Source organism: Austrofundulus limnaeus, unplaced genomic scaffold (genome assembly GCF_001266775.1).
Source record: "Austrofundulus limnaeus strain Quisiro unplaced genomic scaffold, Austrofundulus_limnaeus-1.0 Scaffold132, whole genome shotgun sequence".
Lineage (NCBI taxonomy): Eukaryota > Metazoa > Chordata > Actinopteri > Cyprinodontiformes > Rivulidae > Austrofundulus > Austrofundulus limnaeus.
This window is the reverse complement of record NW_013952534.1, coordinates 51,488-66,431: the sequence shown is the minus strand read 5'-3', so window position 1 is coordinate 66,431 and position 14,944 is coordinate 51,488. Positions and strand designations below refer to the sequence as shown.

Below are 14,944 nucleotides of genomic sequence, written 5' to 3'. Positions count from 1 at the left end.
ATTTAATATAAAAATAGGTTTTAATTTTTCTATTTTAGATTCAATGCAGCACAAATAAACAGATTTAAAAGGTTTAAAAAATTGTTCTTTTACATATCGGGCCACTTTGAGTAACTATGGCCCCTGAGTAATTTAGTTGACTAGCCCTGAACTGAACTACTGAGTTATCTAGAAGTCAAACTGCTAGTAAGTTGCTGGAGTCAATTTTTCCACTGTTGTGTCTTGTAAGTGGATGGAGTGATGGTCTTCTGGGGTTGAATCTCTGCGATGTTGTGGTGGTCAAAAGAAACTCTGCAGGCCTGTCAGTTTCAGTGAAGCTTTATTCAAATACAGAGCCTATGGGCCAAATCGTGAGCATTGTGGTCAGTTCAGTGAAGGACTCCCCAGAACTGACTGTGAGACTCTATTTATGAACATTGGTCCCACCCAAGAATACAGTTGTACTGGGTGTAAACAATTTAAATGTAATTTCCTTATTGAGCCTCCTGGACTGTAAAGCTTGTACAACTGGACAACACCCAAATATACCATTTTCTAATAGAATTATTCTCAAAACATAAGGGCTTCAGCATCATTATTCCATTTCCTAATGAGGAAACCTAAACGAGGATCTGCACCTTACATACTGTAGTCACGCTTCGCATCCTGGTCCAGATTACAAATACTGTACATCTTTTCAGTCCAGACTTCCATCTGATTACAGTTTTGTGTCATCCTGTTCCAGATACTACACCACACACAGCTGCTTTGTTTTTGTCTAAAACACGGCAACATGTGGCGTCCTTTAGAACATGAGGTTCAAAGATCTTGGCAAGACCAGATCGGTTTTATCACATCCTCCTACATGTGACCCTAAAACGGGTGAACTCTTTTTATCTGCTTTGATAAGTTGCTCAGTTAAGATTGCAGGACATTGTTTGAACCAGATATTTAATAGTTGTGCTAAAAAAATAAAAATAAAAAACTTGGTGATTTTCAAGTGTTTATTTTTGATAATGTGAAAGAAAAATCCCACAAGGCTGAAACAATTCCCATCGCCAAAGTTAGAAGAATGTTTACAGTAAAGATACTGAGTACAAGATTTATACAATCACTTATCTTAGTGGTCACATAAAGGCAGCCATCTGTCAGAGATTTTTTTTCAGTGAAAAAGACAGTTTGACTTGAGATCAGAATATGGACTGAATGTGCTGTGCTTCACATAGTAAACCACGTCAAAGTACATCATAAAACAGGTGAAACAATTCTGAACATTTCACTGGAGCTACACACATAACTGACTCGTAGTGGAGTTACTATCCTGACTATTTGTGCCTTTACACCATGTTCCAAATTATTATACAAACCATATTTAAGTGTCATAAAGGTTAAATATTTTGTTTTTCAATTAAACTCATGGTTGATAAGTTATCTCATGGCTCTTATCACCAGATAATAAATGTTAATCTCAGACACTTGTGATTATTAGTTTGACAGATGAGCCCAATAAAAGGAAAAAACTACAGAAAAACAATGATCCACGTTATTAAGCATGGAATAGTTGAATTTCTTGGACACCTTAGATATTTCATGAAAACTTAAATTTGTTCATTGTACTGTTTCAAGATTTGTGGCTGATTCAGAGCCCTCACAGGTTCTGCCAGACAAATCCATCAGATTAGGAGGGAACCTGCTAAAATGCCATTAGAAAGCAGCAAAGAGATATTTAAGGCTGCTGGTCCCTCTAGAGTCCCACAAACATTGTTGAGGACTAGCATGTTTGTTATAAGCTGGGGCAAAAGGTTAGAGCAAGGGTCGCATAAACATCTGGTAAGAATATTCTGGAAAAGTTGACATCATCAAACAGTCCACAAACAGATTTCATAAGTGTGTATTGGGTGGTCTTAAATTTCCAGCCCAATTCTTGGAAGAGACCACCCTTCCTGGATACGTAGAATTTGTGTTTTGAACAGAAACAGCTGCAGTGGGCCCAGAAAAACATGGACTAAAATCATCTTCATACATTACAATGCACCATTTCATGTTGTAAGAAATACATCTGCATCGTTGGCTGCTCCGGGCATGAAAGGAGAGAAACTCCTGGTGCGGGCCCCCATCCTCACCTGATCTCAAACCTTATTGAGAAACTTTGGAGCAAAAGGTCTGAAGGGTTGAAGACAGTTCTAATACCAACAGCTCTGATTAGCTATTCACACTCAGCAAAAGAAAGTCAAGCAGAAACTCTCCAAAAACTCAGCAGTTCGATGGATCTTATGTTAAAATGTAACTCGATCTGTTCAGTTTTTTTAATTGAAACAACTTTGATTTCAGTGAAAATGAACTACTGCTGAAAATTCAACAAATGACCATTTTCAGTACCATTATCACTGGGAGGTCTTTTCCAGAAACATTCAAATTTTACTCCAACAGTTGATTACTTGAACATTATTACAAAATGCTAATTCCCAAGTTGCTGTTTAAACACAAAAGAAATTGGAAGCTCTCGTTGAGCTGGATTGCAAATACAAATTATGTATTTTCTCCTTAGTTACTACTTCCCCTTCAAAGTATTAATAAATATATACATAGTAGTGCAACTCCCTTATAACAAGACCATAATAAAGCATGTTGAGAAAATCACTTACGTCAAAGAACCATAAAGTAAGAGCAGTTATAAAGAGCTTAAAACGCTGAGCTTTTAAAAATGCTTATCAACGTGTACTTCAAAAAAAATTAGTGATGTGCAAAATTTTTATAATCAGGTGATTATTAAACATTCAATTAATGTGCTTTTTTGATGGCACACAGTAAACTCATAAAGACCATAGTTTTGAGATTTCTCATTAGTTTCACTCTAAAAGTAAATATTCTCTTGATTATAACTTATAACCTCATTATGATGTAAATATTCAGTCAAAACAGATGGTCTTTATAGTGTGAGGTATTTAGGTGCATGTGAAAAAAGCACAGTGGTCTCCCCATGATGCATGTGGTGTGTGATACATAGTGCTGAGTAGGCACTAAATTTCCAAGGCACAAATGTGGTGGTTTATCACTGTGATTGTAAAAGTATTGTACACCATCTAAACCAGTTAAGCTGTTCTACATTTTGTCACATTATAACCACAAACTTTAAAAAGAAGTCAATTTGTATATCTTTATTTCCATCCATCCATTATCTATACCCGCTTATTCCTTCAGGGTCACGGGTGTCACTGGTGCCCATATCCTGCAGTCACAGTGCGAGGGGCAGCGAACACTCACAAGTCCATCACAGGGCCACACAAGACAGACAACCATTCACTCTCACCTGGGGAAAATTTAGAGTGAACCTAATAGTCATGTTTTTGGTGTGCGGGAAGAAGCCGGAGTACCAGGATTGAACCCACGCATGCTATACGCAGAAAGGTCCCCGGGCTGGGATTTGAACCAGAGACCTTCTTGCTGATGCCAACTGAGCCATCTTTATCTTTATTTCACCAGGCAAATTCTATTGGAACCACATATCTCTTTTCCAAGGGAGACGTGTCCCTAAAGTTACTCTAAACAGGCATGTTTTTGGATTGTGGGCGGAAACTGGAGTACCCGGAGAAAACACACGTTAACACAAGGAAAATGTCCTGATGCATCTCAGTAATCCAGGTAAAAAATCAAAAAGAAAAAAATTGTATAGGTCTTCTGGACGGGTTCTTCTCTAATGAAACGTTTCGTCTCTCCTCCAAGAGACTTCTTCAGTCTGAGAGTTTCAGGCAAAATTCAGGCTTTTAAGCACTGCCACCGTGTGACTGATACTCACATGACATGGCTATCGTTGACACCTAATTAACACTTATTGTTAACAGGGGGTGGAGTGATACTGGCAATAGCCGCGCTGTAGGAGGGGGACAACTGAAAACGGAGGCCTCCACCTCTGTTTAATGATGGACGGTCTTTCTTCACAAAAATGGCTTCTTTTACTCCTCTCTCAAACCAACGTTCCTCTCTATCAAGAATGAGAACATCCTCATCTCTGAAAGAGTGACCGCTGGCCTGTAAATGAGTGAAAACTGCAGAGTTCTGGCCATTAGACGTAGCTCGTCTGTGTTGGGACATTCTTTTGAACAGTGGTTGCTTTGTTTCCCCGATGTATAACTGGTCGCAGTCCTCCTGGCACTTAACAGCATATACAACATTGCTCTGTTTGTGTCGGGGCACCGGATCTTTGGGGTGAACCAGCCTTTGCCGTAATGTGTTTTGGGGTTTGAAAGACACTGGGACATCATGTTTAGAAACTGAGACGTGTAATTTCTTCAAAGACACTGCATCCAGTCTACGAGTTTGTGCTAGTCTGTAAAGAATAATGAGCAAAACTTTCCATCTGTAAACATTCAAATCTAATAGAGACAAACACCAAAAGACTTGTAGCTGGAATTGCAGTGAGGTGGTTCTAAGAACTGACTCAGGGGAGCTGAATACAAATGCACACCACACTGCAGATTTTTGTTTGTAAAACATGTTGAAAACCATACACTGCTTGATTTTCCTTCTACTTCCATACAGACTATGTGTTTGTCTATTACGTAAATGACAAGTAAAATACTTTGAAGTTTGTGCTTGTAAAGTGACAAAATGTGGAAAGGTTCAGGGCGTATGACTGTATGAGGCTCCTGGGTGGAACATGGAGAGTGGTTGAAGCGTAACCATCATGTGGAGCCTGCATGCACCAAGGCTGACCTCATGTCTATGGGCTATAAAGACTACAAATCATTATGCTAGTGCAAATTTGAGATCTAAATGATTTGTGTTTGCTTTGCCTGCTTTTACATGTAGGATCACGGGGAGACCCTAGTGCCTATCTTCAGCAGAGTACAAGAGGCAAGTAAACATAAAACTGTAGCACCTTTCTATCCAATCAGGATACTTAAAACACTTTACAACACTACCCATTTATCATCTTTACAAAGTTAATCTAAATAATTCATTCTACAGAAACAAATCAGTGTTTTTAACCTCATTGATAAACCGATCAGACACACATCAAAGCTAATGAAGGGCTCAGTGTCTTGCCCAGAGACACAAACCTCCAACTCTCTCATTGAAGCTCTAACCACTCAGCATAGCTGTCCAAAGTACTCCCTGAACTGTTTACAAGCTGATCACAGAACCTCGTGAATCCACATTTCTAAATTTAAAGCAGAGCACAGTAGCCCAGTGCCCTCTGTATCCCATTTGCTTCCTGGACTGGAGGTGCCTGCTGCAGAAATTGGTCCCAGTCTGGACTATGTATTGGTAGCTGTGTCTGAAAGTGGTTCCAGAACCTGGAGAAAAAAAATGTTACTTTAATTATTACAGCATTTGCAAAACATTTTGACATTATTGATTAAAGTTTTAGGGACACCCAGTCAATAAGGAAGATAATTTATCTAGAATTTTAGAATTTAGAATAGAATTTACTAGAAATATTATCTCAGAAAATGTGGGTTTGTGTGTACTTGTGGTGGTAGATGTCTGGATCTCGACTGATGCGATTCTGAAAGCCGATGTAGAGATCATCCCAGAGGCAGCCGCGCAGCACCACGTACCTCATTACCCCCACCCTGTTTTTAATCTTACAGAAAATAGCAGAACAACTTCAGGAAGAAAGATTCACATGTTGATACGATTGACATGTAAACATTTAAATTGACATTTCAGTTCTAGGGGATTTTACATGTCAGATCGTGACAAAAATGATTTTGTCTTTATGATATTCTACATTAATTCAGATTGAACCACAAGTGTACAAAACTGATTCCATCATGGTATCAATTAATAAAAAAAAATGAAGTCAAAATGAAAAAGCTGTATGTGCAAAACTGCATCCAACAGCTTGATGAACATCTTTTAGCAGATACGTAATAAAACTCTCAGTAGTGGTTGAAAAACTTTGCATGTTGTTCATATGATTATGGAGTCATTTAGCCCCGCTCTTCTTTTCAGTATTGCCTCAGTTCATCAGGGTTTGCAGACATTGGTTTCTACTAAGCACTTTCAAAGTCCAGACGACAGCATTCCAATCAGGCTGAGGTCTGGACTTTGACTGGGATATTGCTGCGCCTTAATTCTWTACTTTATCAGCCATCCTGTTGTGGAGTTAGCTGCATGCATCATGTCCTGCTGCATCACGACCCAGTTTGGTCTCAGCTTCAGCTGTCAGACCGTTGGCCTCACGTTTGATTTCTGTCTGAGTTCCTGGTCAACTCGATGACTGCAAGGTGCTCAAAACAAGCTTACATCATCAAACCTCCACCACGGCGCTCACTGTGAAATTTGAGGTGTTTGTCCATTTTGGTCTGATTTGTCCAAGTTTCACTTTTCAGAAATTAATAAATTAAATTGTAAATGCATCCAACTGCAGTTAAAAGTTTATTTCTATTGTTTGTCCCCCTGCCGGATAGTGCAGTTCGGGTTTTGCTTGCAGCCTTTCCAAATTAGATATACTTGTTCTGTTTGTTTTGTTTTTTTAATTGTCCTATCTTGACCTGTCTTTAACCTGCTAACTGAGGTCTTTAGTGATGAAGCTTTTTTCATTTCTCTGACCATTGCACAGTCTGATGTCAGGGTGAATTTGCTGGAATGTCCATGTCAAGGAGGACTAGCAGCTGTTTTAAATGTTTTCCACTTGTGAATACTCTCTCATTCTTTCATTTGACAGATTCCAGATTACTTGGAAATGAGGTTGAGCCTAATCATATTATGTGCTGTTAATTGTAAGAAAATCTGGCACAGATTAATACTTGCCACTGTGTGATTAGTGACATAATTTTGTGTGGATTCTCTGGATGGGTACTTCTTAAGTGAAACGTTTTGTCTCTCCTCCAAGAGACTTCTTCAGTCTGATGCGTTTCAGGTGAACTCAGCCTTATAAGCACTGCCTCCACATGGACAAACAGGTTAGTCACATGCAAAAGAGGACCATTGCCTAACAATAGGCTTGATTAGCTCTATTTAGTCACATGCAAAAGAGGACCATTGCCTAACAATAGGCTTGATTAGCTCTATTGTTCATAGAGGGTCATGTGCCCCATCACTTGACTTATTGGTTTGGATGCTTCGGCTGTGGTGGTGACGTATTATGTGTATGTAGTGAGTGCAGGCGGGGCTCAAAGTCCCCTTGTTTTTGTATCTCTTTCCCTCTTTGTGTTGGTTATCGTTGGGGCCCTGATTCACACCTTTTGCTCACAGGGGGCTGAGTCATACTTGCAATAACAGCGTTGTAGGAGGAGGACAACTGGACACGAAGACCTCCACCTCTGTTTAATGGTGGACGGTTTTTCTTCACAAAGATGGCTTCTTTTACTCCTCTCTCAAACCAACATTCCTCTCTATCAAGGATGAGAACATCTTCATCCCTGAAAGAGTGACCGCTGGCCTGTAGATGAGTGCAAACTGCAGAGTCCTGACCTGACGAAGTAGCTCTTCTGTGCTGGCTCATTCTTTTGAACAGTGGCTGTTTTGTTTCCCCCAATGTATAACTGTTCACAGTCCTCGTGACACTTAACAGCATATACTATATTACTCTGTTTTTGCCGGGGATATGGGTCTTTGGGGTGAACTAATCTTTGTTGTAACGCATTTTGGGGTTTGAAAGCCACTGGGACGTCATGTTTAGAGAATAAACATCTCAGTTTCTCTGAAACCCCCGCCACATATGGAATGAGGACTGTTTTGGGTCTGGGTTTAGGGTCTTCATTTTCACCTGGTTGTTGGCTGGAATCCTGTCTGTGTTTCCTGTCTGCTTTCAGGAAAGTCCAGTCAGGATAACCACACTGCTCCATGGCCTGTCTTGTGTGCGATTTCTCTTTCTCCCTGGCTCCTGTGTTTGTGGAGACACTGTCTGCTCTGTGGTACAGAGTCCTCATCACTCCTAACTTGTGTTCCAGTGGGTGATGGGAATCAAACCGCAAATACTGGTCTGTATGGGTGGGTTTGCGATACATGTCAGTTTCTAACTGTCCTCCATCCAAAACTGAGACATCAGTCCAGGAACACCAACCTGCCATCTTTCACATCCTCTCGTGTGAACTTTATATATTTATCCACAGGGTTGATGTGATCAGTGAAATGTTGGACTTCCTGGGATTTAATTTAAGGAAGTCCAACATTTCACTGATCACAGCAACTCTGTGGATAAATATATAAAGTTCACACGAGAGGATGTGAAAGATGGCAAGTTGGCATTCCTGGACTGTGATGTCTCAGTTTCGAATGGAGGACGGTTGGAAACTGACGTGTATCGCAAACCCACCCATACAGACCAATATTTGCATTTTGATTCCCATCACTCACTGGAACACAAGTTAGGAGTCATCAGGAATCTGTACCACAGAGCAGACAGTGTCCCTGCAAACACAGGAGCCAGGGAGAAAGAGAAGTCACACACACGACAGGCCCTGGAGCAGTGCGGTTATCCTGACTGGACTTTTCTGAAAGCAGACAAGAAACTCAAACAGGATTCCAGCCAACAACCAGGTGAAAATGGACACCCTAAACACAGACCCAAAATTAGTCATCATTCCATATGTGGCGGGGGTTTCAGAGAAACTGAGATGTTTATTCTCTAAACATGACGTCCCAGTGGCTTTCAAACCCCAAAATGCGTTACRACAAAGATTAGTTCACCCCAAAGACCCATATCCCCGGCAAAAACAGAGTAATATAGTATATGCTGTTAAGTGTCACGAGGACTGTGAACAGTTATACATTGGGGGAAACAAAACAGCCACTGTTCAAAAGAATGAGCCAGCACAGAAGAGCTACTTCGTTGGGCCAGGACTCTGCAGTTTACACTCATCTACAGGCCAGCGGTCACTCTTTCAGGGATGAAGATGTTCTCATCCTTGATAGAGAGGAATGTTGGTTTGAGAGAGGGGTAAAGGAAGCCATCTTTGTGAAGAAAAACCGTCCACCATTAAACAGAGGTGGAGGCCTTCGTGTCCAGTTGTCCTCCTCCTACAATGCTGTTATTGCAAGTATGACTCAGCCCCCTGTGAGCAAAAGGTGTGAATCAGGGCCCCAACGATAGCCAACACAAAGAGGGAAAGAGGGACAAAAACAAGGGGATGTCGAGTCCCTCTTGCTCTCACTACATATACATAACACGACACCAAAGAACCACAGCCGAAGCATCCAAACCAATAAGTCAGGTTTTGCGGCACAACCCTCTATGAACAATAGAGTTAATCAAGCCTATTGTTAGGCAATAGCCCTCTTTTTGCATGTGACTAAATAGAGCTAATCAAGCCTATTGTTAGGCGATGGCCCTCTTTTGCATGTGATTAAATAGAGCTAATCAAGCCTATTGTTAGGCGATGGCCCTCTTTTGCATTTGACTAACCTGTTTGTCCATGTGGAGGCAGGGCTTATAAGGCTGAGTTCACCTGAAACTCATCAGACTGAAGAAGTCTGTTGGAGGAGAGACGAAACGTTTCACCAAAGAAGAACCCATCCAGAGGACCTACTCATTCTTTCTTTTTGATTTTTTTCTACCTGGATTACTGAGATGCATCAGGACATGTTTCCTTTGACTTTTTGTATTTGAAGGATATGCATGTGTCAGGTTCTTTAACACCATAACTGGCTCTGTTGACTTAGATTTGAATACAGATCTTTACAGTGGACTCAAGACATTCCAATCCATTTCAGTTTATTTCTTTATTCTAAATAAGTTCACATGAAGGACGTTTTTTTGCAGTCTCAGAATTAATTTGATGTGACTCACCTCCACGTAGAAGTGCTCTCTGTTGGGCCGTGTGGTGGGGAAAGACAGATCCATAAAGTCCACCAGATAGTCGTAGCCTTCACTGAGAGGTTCAAAGTTGTCATCTGTTTCAATGACCTACATGAAGTCAAAAATGCAAATAAATGAAATGCCCGCTAACAGAATTGGTCAAATTCAAATGGTAAATGTAAGGACTTTGTAGTGTGAAAGTAGCCAACAAGAAGAAAAGGAAAGGTCAAATGAGAAAACAGAGCAGAGCTTAAATCTGAATGTTACATACTGTACATATGTATGTCTCTAAATTTGACTTTATTGTTGCAGTTAATTTGATAATATAAATAAATAAGTCAGAATGATGATGAAATTAACCTGAAGTTTTTCTATGAAAGTCAAATAAAATTCTATAAAACCTACAAATTCAAGGTTACCAGATTAAAAAAAAAACATGTGGATACATGTGCACAAAAGACCAAAGCTTAACATGGAAATGATTTTCTTTTTTTGTGGAATGTTCACACATGATGGAGATTAAATACTTTGAGAAATTTAGTTTCAGCACCCACAACGTGGATGTGTTAGTCTTATTGTCCTCTTTATCATTTGTTTTTTTTCTTCCATTTTGATCATGTTTGGGGTTGTTTCAGGAAGTTAGAATCTATCTCAGGAGATTTTTTTAGGGGATAGGTCCATTACAAAGTCAAGCAACTAAAAACAACGATTTGCTATACTACACAAATTTTTTTCAAGGGAGTCGGCAAAACATCAGGAAACATTAACAGAGGTTCTCAGTCTCCTTGCTTGAGTCACAGACTGGTGCATCTGTGTCACGGGAATTTTGAGCATATTTTTAAAGGGGACCTATTATGCAAAATTCATTTTTTAAAGCTTTTTTTACTCAACTTTGGGTATGTACTTCTTTAAAAAAAACATTCCAAGGACCAAAAAAATGCACCCAGGGGCATATTTACTGTAAGTAAATGTATTTTTAATGTATATTAACGACAAGTTTTATACTTCTGTTATTTTGTGATGTCACAAGCCGTACGACAACCCAGTGGAACCTGCATTCAGCCCCTTACCTAATAACCCCCAGGTGAGACTCCACCTCCTCAATATAAAAAGCTGTCACCGTGTTGTTATGCAATGCGCAGCTCATTTCACAACAGCCTCCAATAGGGCAATGGGTAGAGTGTTGGACCAGAGAGGGGGAGACAAGGGTTTGAGACTGGCATGGATACTATTTAATTTTTCTTTCGTTCGTTATGAACACATTTTCTCATGTACCTCTATTGTTCAGCTTATTTTAAAGCCTTGTTAAAGCCTATTTGTTCGAGTTTCTGAGGTATTTTCACTGCTGCTGCTCCCTGCTCTGGTAACAGCATGCAGAGTGAGCGCAGAGCAGAGGAGGGAGGCTGCCTCTGGGTCTCTCATATGGTTGTACAACAAAGCTTCTGCTATTATTAGCCATGCTAACGTAAACACTGGCTTTTGAGGGCGGAGTCAATGTCAACAGATTTTTGGAGGGCGGAGTCAATGTCAACAGATTTTTGGGGGGCGGAGTCAATGTCAACAGATTTTTGGAGGGCGTTACCAAAAGAGCTCATTAACATAAACAGCTCTTCTGAATGGAAGTCAGAGCAGGCAGAATTAGAAAATGGGAAATTTTATTATGTGAGAATTATTTTGTGCATTAAAYTGAATGAACATGGTCTGGATAGCCCACAGACATACCATAAAAATTTCTAGGACCCATAACTGGTCTCCTTTAAAAACTTACAAACCAGGCGTTGTCTTAAAATCATCAAGTTATTCCACACGTCAAACATATCTGAAATAATTTTAAAACTAGTTTCTGCTAATCAAAAATGTGAGCAATGTACTAAAACTACAAAGGAGTGGCAACTGCATTGTGACTAACTGCAGACAAAAGGTCAGCATCTGAACTTCTCTGTATACTCCAGTTTGTTGACATCTGATGACAAATTAATGCTGAACTGTTTTTCCCAGGCCTCCCTTGTAAAAGAGATCTGTGACCTCAATGGGATTTGCCTGGTTAAATTAAAAGTTCAATCCTGTTTTGAGCTGTGGGAAGAAAACTGGAGTAGCAGGAGGAAACACATAGTTCAAATACAATTCAAATTCAAAAATACTTTATTGGTCTAAAGGGAAATTACATAAGGAGAACATTAAAACTCCACACAGAAAGAGCACAGGTCCAAGCTGGGAACCCAGGCTCTTCTTGCTGTGAGGCAACAGTGCTAATCCCTAATCCATTATGTCGTGGGTAATGTAGTTTACAAGTATTGGCTGTAGATGACAGTAGATAACACTGAGTACTGGCAGGTTTATGCAAAGTGGTTAAAGATGCAAAGTGAGAAGTGCGGGTATGGAGTACTGGTGAGTAATAGCCTATATTCGCAATAATCCTGACAGATTAAAACCACACAACCAATCTGTGAAATTTTTTAAATATATTAATTGAGTCATTATTCAAAGGAACTATTGTATTTGCCTTCATTGTGTATGTGGAGTAACAGTAGCTAGCACTTCCAGGGTGATCGGTTCCTGGGTAAACACTAGTGTCCTTTTGTATGCTCAGGTTGTTACACGATATAAATCCCAAGCCAAAAAGAAAAAAAAAATCAGTGAGAAACTATAACACAACTTTTCATCAGAATAAAAAAATGCAAGAGTAAAGTAAATAGAGCAGAAGAAAGAAGTTCAACCAAGTAAGAGGCAACAGTTTTTGTGACAGAAACAGTTATATTTACCCGCACCACCAGGTTGTAGTTTTTAAAGCCTGCCCAGTTGTAATAAAATTGGATCCAGCTTGGATGTTTGAAAATCTCACTGCTTATGGCGCTGTTCAGTTCGTTCACATACAGGTCAAACTCCCAGCTGTCCTTGTAGACTTTTGCATTGGTTGGAGGATCAGTGATGGCCTTGCTGTGATTGGTCATAGTAGAGGAAGCAGTTAATGGTGTTAGACTAAGGAGGGCTTGAAAGACACCCTTTTTTGACCAACCTTACTTTTTGTGAAATAAATTGATTTTCTTGCCTGATTTACTTGTTCTTTTCTGTTATCGTTGGTTTCTTTATGTGCATACACTGAAACATTGGCTGACCACAAACAATTGCCTATTTTAGTTTTTATTAAAGTTTCAGTTTTATACATACTGTGGACCTAATCCACATGTGGGCCAGGTCTACAATGATGGCTCTGTTTTTCAGTTGGCAAACTAGTTGTGGATTGGTTTATGGACCACATCTGAGACACCAAAGGATCATCATTCATATTGGTATCTGGGCTGCATGTTAAGAGGGCACTGTGTGGGTTTGAACTGGGCCAGACAAATGTTGCTTAGTGCAGAGATGTCAAAAGTATTCACATTTATTACTTGAAGTATGGAAGTAGATAATAGAGTTATAACATACTTTTTTCAGGAGTATCAACTCAAGCTTTTTACTCAAGTAAAAGTGTAAAAAATACTTAAAGTATAAAAGTAAAGTAATGTAAGGGGGAAAGCCATTAAAAATAAAGACCTTAGGCTGTGCCAAAGGGGTCTATAGTGCACAACCCCCTCCCCAAAATACATTGTTCTAAAGACCATAATGAGTATAATGTACTGAAATTAAACTTGAGATGTACTAGGCTACCTCTTCCAGCTGTATACAGTATATACTGTATTTCTGCCAAATCATCTTCATGCATGTTGTAGGGTTGCATTGGTTGACACGACTCTACAACATCACGTGGACATTGGGGGCAGTTCCCCTGGATTGGCGGGCCACAGTGGTGGTACCCCATTTAAAAAGGGGGACCGCAGAGTGTGTTCCAACTATAGGGGATCACACTTCTGAGCCTCCCTGGTAAGGTCTATTCAAGGGTCCTGGAGAGGAGGGTCCATCAAATAGTCAAATCTCGGATTAAAGAAGAGCAGTGTGGTTTTCGTCCTGGTCGTGGAACAGCGGACCAGCTCTACACCCTCAGCAGGGTCCTGGAGGGTGCATGAGAGTTCGCCCAACTAGTCTACATGTTTTGTGGACTTGGAGAATGCATTCGACTGGCTGTTAGGTCCTTGTACGACCAGTGCCAGAGCTTGGTCTGCATTGCCGGTAGTAAGTCAGACTCGTTTCCGGTGAGAGTTGGACTCTGCCAAGGTTGCCCTTTGTCACTGATTCTGTTTATAACTTTTATGGACAGAATTTCTAGGCGCAGCCAAGGTGTTGAGGGGATCCTTTTTGGTGACCTTAGGATCACATCTCTGCTTTTTGCAGATGATGTGGTCCTATTGGCTTCATCATATTGTGATCTCCCACTCTAACTGGAGCGGTTTGCAGCCTACTGTGAAGCGGCCGGTATGAGGATCAGTGCCTTCAAATCCGAGACCATGGTCTTGAGCCGGAAACCCGTAGGGTGCCTTCTCCAGGTCGGGGAGGAAGTCCTGTCCCAAGTGGAGGAGTTCAAGTATCTCGGGGTCTTGTTCACAAATGAGGGAAGAATAGAGCGGGAGATCGGCAGGCGGATTGGTGCTGTGTCTGCAGTGATGCGGGCGCTGTACCGATCTGTTGTTGTGAAGCGAGAGCTGAGCCACAAGGCGAAGCTCTCGATTTACCAGTCGGTTTACATTCCTACCCTCATCTATGGTCACAAGCTTTGGGTAGTGACCTAAAGAACGAGATTGCGGATACATGCGACCGAAATGAGTTTCCTCCGCAGCGTGCCAGGGCTCTCCCTTAGAGATAGGGTGAGAAGCTCGGTCATCCGGGAGGGACTCAGAGTAGAGCCGCTGCTCCTCCACATCGAGAGGAGCCAGTTGAGGTGGCTCGGGCATCTGGTTAGGATGCCTCCTGGATGCCTCCCTGGTGAGGTGTTCCCACATGTCCCACTCGGAGAAGACCCAGAGAAAGCCCCAGGACATGCTGTAGGGAGCCTTGGGATTCCCGCAGATGAGCTGGCCCAAATGGCTGGGGAGAGGGTAGTCTGGGTCTTGGGCTGCTGCCCTCGTGACGCAACCCCGGATAAGCGGAAGAAAACAGAAGGACAGCTTCATGCATCTGATATGCATTCTTCATACATATCTACATAAGTCTGATATGTTCTGCTGCAGTGTGACTTGATTTGGTGTTGGAATGGTATATACAGTGGTTTGCAAAAGTATTCATACCCCTTGAACTTTTCCATATTTTGTCACATTACAACCACAAACATAAATATATTTCACT

The 14,944-nt window shown here is 40.9% G+C and overlaps 1 protein-coding gene across 2 annotated transcripts in view; it reads right to left on the bottom strand.

Moving 5' to 3' along the window:
- Nucleotides 1–4,242: 4,242 nt before the first annotated feature.
- cmah (cytidine monophospho-N-acetylneuraminic acid hydroxylase) overlaps nucleotides 4,243–14,944 on the bottom strand; it is a 60,956-nt gene continuing 50,254 nt past the window's right edge. For both annotated transcript variants that reach the window (XM_014015598.1, XM_014015597.1), the window contains exons 12-15: nucleotides 12,490–12,664; nucleotides 9,719–9,835; nucleotides 5,451–5,566; nucleotides 4,243–5,276 (exon numbers count right to left, since the gene is read on the bottom strand). In XM_014015598.1, coding sequence (XP_013871052.1) covers nucleotides 5,147–5,276; nucleotides 5,451–5,566; nucleotides 9,719–9,835; nucleotides 12,490–12,664 — 538 coding nt within the window. In that variant the 3' untranslated portion in view covers nucleotides 4,243–5,146. The remainder of the gene's footprint in view (nucleotides 5,277–5,450; nucleotides 5,567–9,718; nucleotides 9,836–12,489; nucleotides 12,665–14,944) is intronic.